This window comes from Triticum aestivum, chromosome 1D, assembly GCF_018294505.1.
Source record: "Triticum aestivum cultivar Chinese Spring chromosome 1D, IWGSC CS RefSeq v2.1, whole genome shotgun sequence".
Lineage (NCBI taxonomy): Eukaryota > Viridiplantae > Streptophyta > Magnoliopsida > Poales > Poaceae > Triticum > Triticum aestivum.
The window spans coordinates 89,681,800-89,688,541 of NC_057796.1; the positions used below are offsets into that span (position 1 = coordinate 89,681,800).

At 44.8% G+C, this 6,742-nt stretch overlaps 1 protein-coding gene and 1 pseudogene across 1 annotated transcript; one reads left to right on the forward strand and one right to left on the reverse strand.

Moving 5' to 3' along the window:
* Window positions 1-834: 834 nt before the first annotated feature.
* Window positions 835-1,349, forward strand: LOC123180513 (uncharacterized). Its single transcript, XM_044592578.1, has 2 exons — window positions 835-969; window positions 1,055-1,349. The coding sequence occupies exons 1-2, from the start codon at window positions 849-851 to the stop codon at window positions 1,186-1,188; spliced, it is 255 nt and encodes an 84-aa protein (XP_044448513.1). The 5' UTR covers window positions 835-848; the 3' UTR covers window positions 1,189-1,349.
* Window positions 1,350-2,403: 1,054 nt separating this feature from the next.
* On the reverse strand, window positions 2,404-5,393 carry LOC123180512 (UPF0481 protein At3g47200-like; annotated as a pseudogene).
* Between the last annotated feature and the right edge of the window lie 1,349 nt (window positions 5,394-6,742).

A 6,742-nucleotide genomic window follows, 5' to 3' on the forward strand; every position in this document is an offset into this window, starting at 1 on the left:
GGAAGTAGACTCTAATCTGTACATTTGTCACCGTGACCGCGGAGTCGTCCCAAAGCAGCAAGATGCCGCCTTTTGTGCCATCAGCCGGCCTTTGGGCAAAACTCTTTAGGCGTTGGCCACCTAGATATGCAGCTAAGAAGGGGTCAACAGATTGAAGCTTTGACTCTTGGATGCAGACGAGTTGACAGCAGGAAGAAGCAATGGTTTCATGGACAGTCGCGCGACGATCCGGGCAGTTTAACCCACGTACATTCCAACATAGGATTGAAAGATTTGTGTCTAACATAGCAACACAGGGGACTCCTCTAGGCAAACACAGCCATCACGATATGTTTTTTATGTAGGAAGAAATGTGATAAAGAATGTCGCGACTTAACACAAAAATATGTGTTATGTTGTATTAGCGAGATGCTCATGAACTTGTTAACTCGCTAGTTAAACTTGTTAAGTTTAACAAGCTTAAATCAATGATTAACTTTGTTTATTAAGAAAGGAGATACGAGATTAATGAGCCGACCTATGAGTGTTCATTAAATTTGCGAGGTTTGAGCTTTTGGCCCACCCCTAGTTCGTTTCCAGCAGCAGCAGCAGATTTTGATTCTCACTCCTCACATGCTACACGGCGTACGTGTTGGCAAACCACGAACGTCGCTTAGCTTGCTCGCTGGAACAACGGAAGATACATATGCACGTGGCTGCCCTCGTCCCTATTTATCGAGCCAGCTTACCAAACATGCTATGCTAAAAAAATCAAGAACGATGGCTTACCGAACGTTCGATCGGGTGTATAAATTGGGCGTCTCACTGCTGAACCATACGACATCAGCGAGCAACACATAATCGCGACGATGAAGAACAGCAAAGGAGCTCTCCTCGCGGCCATGCTGTTGCTGGTGATCTCTTCTGCTGCTGCTGGCAGAGATGCTCCAGCAGCCATCGCCAAGGAGAACCATTTGGGCACCACGCTCGGTATGTTACGCAGTCGCTTACCTATGCCTTTTGTTTCTTCTTCTACTTCACTGTGTAAACGAGTTTGCCTCTCTTTCTTACCTAGAGCAAAACGGCGGCTTCTCTGAATCGAAGGGGATCGCCGTCCGTGAACCGATATTCCGTCCGCCTATGAACCCACCCTGTGCGTCCAAGGTCGCACGCACAAGCGGGGGCGCCAAGGAAGAGAGACTTTGTTAAGAGAGCAAGTGGAGACCAGTTATTAATCTGCAAACATGCGAGCTGATATCTTATAGTATTATTACAGTATAAATAAAGGAAGACGGGGGAAATATATAGACAGATATATGTACGTCTGTATATACACAGGCTCTGCATTTCAACGCGTGGAATGATACATCCATCTCTGAGAGGCTGTTTTAACAGTAATTGCTGGTATTAATTCGGTTCAGCAATATCATCGGTTAATCGTGCTGACGACGGCTTCTGCTAATATAGGACAGTAGTAGCACTCGGCCACAGGATATGCTTAATTCCTATATATGCAAACCCATGGAGAACAGAGAGGAAAACATGTAAATATATAGTTTGAACGTACTTCTGTAACTTCCAAAAACCCAACCCATCACATTCAAATGCTTCTTGTCCACTTGATTGTTTCATTGAGATACATTTCGTTAAGCCTCCTGAACAGTTCAGGCCAGAGTCAACAGGTGAAAACCTTATCTCTTTGTGGCAGGAGCTTAAGCTAGTCCATGAAGTTTCGACAGTTTGTCCATCTTTAGATGACTGGGAATCCAGAGAATCCACCTGATGCGCTGTCATGCAAGGAGGCCATAAACCTGATGCTTAAGTCCGTCAGTAACACCAAGCTCAATGCTACCCTTATTTCATCGCAGAAACAAAAAAAATGTTGTCTTTATAGCGAGTGAACGATTTCGGAACATGAAGGGCATGCTGTCGATGGCGACAATGTAAACTCAGTGATGAATGGGGCTCAAACATCTTCATGGTACCCCAACACCACTTCGTCAATCCACTCTGATTGGCACAAGGACACAACCATTACAGTGAGGAATCAGGCAGCGAGGATGAGCGTCAGCCATACCATTATCTTGTTCCATCTTGTAACAAATGGTCCAACAGCGACGGAACAACACAAAACTACATAATTTTGATCGAAATGACTGTTTTGCAAAGAAAATTGAAACGCATGCAATTGGATTACCTACAATATCTTGGAAACCTATGCTTGATTGTCTGGAAATCATTGGCATGATAAATTCTTCAAAAAGAGTTCTGATCAATTCCGTTTTAACCTGTTATTACCTCTATAATTGTCAATATCATGGGGCAAATATAGCTCAAATCATGAGACAAGATTTGTGCTGGATATGTCGCAGCACTATGCAAGCTCACTGTAGAACACCCAATCTTTGAGAGTACACCCCAGGGTTCTCTTTGTGACAGCAAAAATGGAAAAACTTTACTTTCGAGGCATATCTGCAAGCAACTCTTAAACATGAAGCTGTTGCTTCATCATATGTACGACAAGAAAGCAAGAACAGTTTGCATGATACTGCATAGAACTATAAAAGCAGAAGCTATCGCGGCAAAACCTACCCATGGATTACTGAAATGATTATGCCACAGCCACGCCATCCACCTGTTAATACGACTTTGGTAGTGTGCTTCCATGGCACAGCATAGGGATTTCAGGTAGTGTTCGCCATTGAAATCAAATGCCACATACTCAAAAAGTTTGGTGAAGAGAGTCGATACATCCTCGTCGCTTTCCAACTGGTGCACTATAATCCCTTTCTGAGCTAGAAGAGCAACATCAGCAGCCGTACTAGTAAGCTGGGACAGGAGCACAACATATGCAGTGATGTCATCCCCAACTTGAGGACATGTTTGCTCAAAAGCTACAAGGTTTCTGAAAAGCAAAGAAGACTTATCATCTATTGGCAAACATGGCATCTCCATGAGACCGTTCCTGAATCTAATGTCCAATAAAGATGAGATTTTTCTTCTCCAAACTCCCTCTTTTTAAACTGCATTCCTGCTTCATGATAGTCCACTGCTCTATGCCACCGACTAAACTTTTGGACTGAATTTGACCAATCTAGCTCATGGAACATGTTTCGCTCATCGATCGTGTTTTTCTCCCGTCCAAAAGTGAATATCATGCGTCCGATATCAATCATAAAGTGGAAGCAGTGAGATTTTGCAGCATATCGGTGATGGTCATCGTCCAGCTTGTGACTTGGTTTCAGGTACTTATGACACAGGTGTAGCAGATGATAAAAATCTTCTGGCCTATTTGCCTCAGATATTACTTTGGGGAAATGGTAAAGAATGCCTTCCATGAATTCAGAAATGCTGTTGGTAAACACTGAAGTGGTTGCTACATTGCGTGAGAAGAGCTGGTAAATTATCTTGACAATAAAGAAGGGAATTTGGTTCTCCAGCAAAAGTAGGTCATAGACAGCAGAACTGTTATACCATTCTACAGTGCCACTGTAATTCCCCTGGTTCTGGCTATTAGTCTCTTCACCAACTTGATTTAGTTCAATGTCAACTGCTGTGTGCCCACTCACACTTTCGCAGCATACTGCATCCATGTGGCTCAAGTCCGTTGCTTCCCTCTTCCTCTCGTCTATCACATTTTCCTTCAACTGTTCACCATTTATGGAAGCTACTTGTGCCTGCACGCCCCCAAGGTACACAAGAACAAAGCAGCTATCTAACAGAAGCATCTGCATGAATTCTCTACTATCCATGTTTATCTCCTCAGTGTAATAGGCTCTTGCTTCCTTCTCCAGGCCAGAGATCAAGCTCAGGTACTCACGCAAGCTAACTTCACAGTTTAGTTTAAGAACATACTCCAGACATATCCACTTCTCTGTTTCCATTGCTAGAAGTGGCAGTTCTGAATGGTGATAAGGCCCAATTGAGAGAACACTCGGCTCATACGCATTAATGTCAGTTTGCCGAATACGATGGACTATCTTGCATATCAGGCAACACCTGTTTCCTTTTTCGCGATCCTCGGCCTGTGACATGAAGCGATTCAGATCTGTCCTCATGGAAATGACCAACTCATCAACGTCAATATCATAGCTACTGTCATATTCTTCAGTCACCATGTCCGTCAAAATTAAAGACAATAGGTACGTCCAAGGATAGTCACCTGGTTCCAATCATTAAAAGGTGGGAAAAAGGAAAGTAGTCAATAATAACAAAGATTACAATGGACAAAAAGGAATCTCCGACTACTTCTTATGCACCAACACAAGTATATATTACTCCCTCCCTCCCAAAATTCTTGTCTTAGATTTAGATACGGATGTATCTAATACTAAACCGTGACTTGATACATCCGTATTTAGACAAATCTAAGACAAGAATTCTGAGACGGAGGGAGTAGACTATAAACGTCAACAGATTATTTTTGAAAAACATATGTCATTGCAGTATCCATGTTGTCTGCAGGCAAACAACTGTCGGGTCCACGAGCACTGGTTTTTTGCCAGCCCTATGGCATATAACTCAATGCCAAAGAAAAAGATGCCAAGAATCAGCTGGAAACAGCAACTGAACAAGCCGGTTCCAGGAATCCGGAAACTAATGTAGTTACAATACCAGTTTATCTTTAAAACTGTAATAATACTATGAAAATATTAAGTTCAGATCAAATATTGACTTGAAACGATTCGACGATAGCACAAAACAGTTAACCAGCTTAGATTGGCTAGCTGGTAGGGACTTAATAGGATAGATATGAATTAAATCAAATAACTTCGGACGGGTATGGGTTTTAACTTTTAATTCAAGTTCCTTACCTATCTGTGCGTAGTGGGACTGGGACTGATTTCTGGGTTTCCAGCCTTTAAAATGGATGAGATGCCCTGAACCCCAGAAGTTGTTTACATATGCATAGATTATGGAGTATAATCCCGCATTCTCCTCAGGCACAGGCCTCCTCCACTCAATCAATTCACCATAAAACGTGTCGAAGCGGCACAGAACAAAATACCCCTTTCAGCTTCGCAGGCCAGGCGGATTAACCCGGCTGAACTCAAAAGCGGCAGAGAAAATTTCAGAATAACCATACACGAGGCCTACATTTCTTCAAATTAAATTTTATTTTTGGGCTGGATTTAACCAAAGAGAAAATGTCCATCAAAACGGGCGTACCCTAGGCGGCTCGTCTGCGGCGGCGGGAGGGAGAGCGACCGTCCGACGAGGGGCGCAAAACCTAGCTTCTGGTTTTTGCGAGGAGGAAGAATGGCGGGTGGCGAAGGATCGAGGTATGCTGGAGATGGGATAGGAATCTGTCACTCTGTCAGTGGTTCGTCAAGGAATGTTTTGGTTGGGGAACGAGGCGGATGATCCTACATCTTCGGGAGTTCATGGGACGGTTATGTTGGGCTGGAGGTTGTTTTTTTGTCCGTCTATGTCATATCTAACGTGAATCTCACATCTAAATAGTATAATGTTAATGGCATCTTTTTTTTCCTGTTTTTTTACGCAACCCAGCGAAGTTTTATTCAACCGTCACAATGCTTACATGGACGAAGGGAATACCTTCAGGCTGGCCTAACTATACATAGCAACCAGTCCCAAGACACAACGCATACTTGGCAAGATTGTGAGTATCAAAGTTTGAGCTTCTAAATTTATGAACTATCTTACAAGAAATAAAAGAAACTGAATGCAATTTAATCTCCTGAGTTACTGCACCATCGTTCGATGCACCATCCTTCTGGATTTCATCCACAACTCCTCTACAGTCCGAAGCAACAAGAATTCGTTGAAGGTACAGATCATCAGCAAGAGCTAGAGCTTCTCTTTATAGACAAGGCCTCCAACGTAGCTGGATCTCCAATCGTTCTGTAGACAATAGCCGACGCTCCAGCAAAAATCCCTGCTCCATCTCTACAGATCGCTGCAACCGTCCTGAATTTCCCTCGACCTCCCACCGCAGCATCGGTGTTGATTTTGGCGTGATTGTCTGCCGGAGGCAGCCATCGCCGTGGTCTTGCTATAGTAGCATTAGCCGGAGTAACTTTCTGAGTATAGATGACATTAATCTCTGATAAGTAGGAGCTTATGAAATCGTTGATCGACTGGGGACTCTGAAACAGTCCTTCATGAATTGCTTTCCTCCTGGCTCCCCAAATTGCCCACAAAGTTACCACTAATCTAACAAACTCGTCCGGCTTGAGCCTCTCTTGGAGGGCAAATAACCATCTCTTCGCACTATCGTGTTGAACAATGTATAACTGATCCAACACTTCTTCTGATGATAAAGCCCATGTACAGCGTGACACCGGACACTCGAGCAATGCATGCTTCCATCACTACTGGAATAAGAAGATTGGCCGTCCGCCCCATCTTTGCCGTCCGCTAGCTGGCGGCAAAGAATGGCTTTGCCATCAGCTAGAGGAAAGCCGACGGCAAAGAGGCAGCAGACGGCAAAGGAAGGCTTTGCCATCAGTCAGCATTTTGCCGTCAGCTAGCTGACGGCAAAGAGGGTGTTGGGCCCACTTGCTGGTAAACCCTAACGGGCCCCCTCTTGCCCGTCCGTTCGTTGCCCTCAGCTTGCGGACGGCAAAGCTTCAAAATAACTTAACGGCCCCCGCCCCCGCCGTCGCCCTATCTCTTTCTCCTCTCCTCTCATCTCCGCCCGACGAGCACCGCTGCCGCCCCGTCGCCCCACGGCCCCGCCGCCCCTACGGCCCACCACCTCTCCGTCGCTGCCCCATCGCCGCCCCCCGCCCGTTCGCCG

Coding starts and splice junctions, on each gene's coding strand:
- LOC123180513 (XM_044592578.1), top strand. CDS start 849: ATGAAGAACAGCAAAGGAGCTCTCCTCGCGGCCATGCTGTTGCTGGTG. Junction 970..1,054: donor CCATTTGGGCACCACGCTCG/GTATGTTACGCA, acceptor TTTCTTACCTAG/AGCAAAACGGCGGCTTCTCT.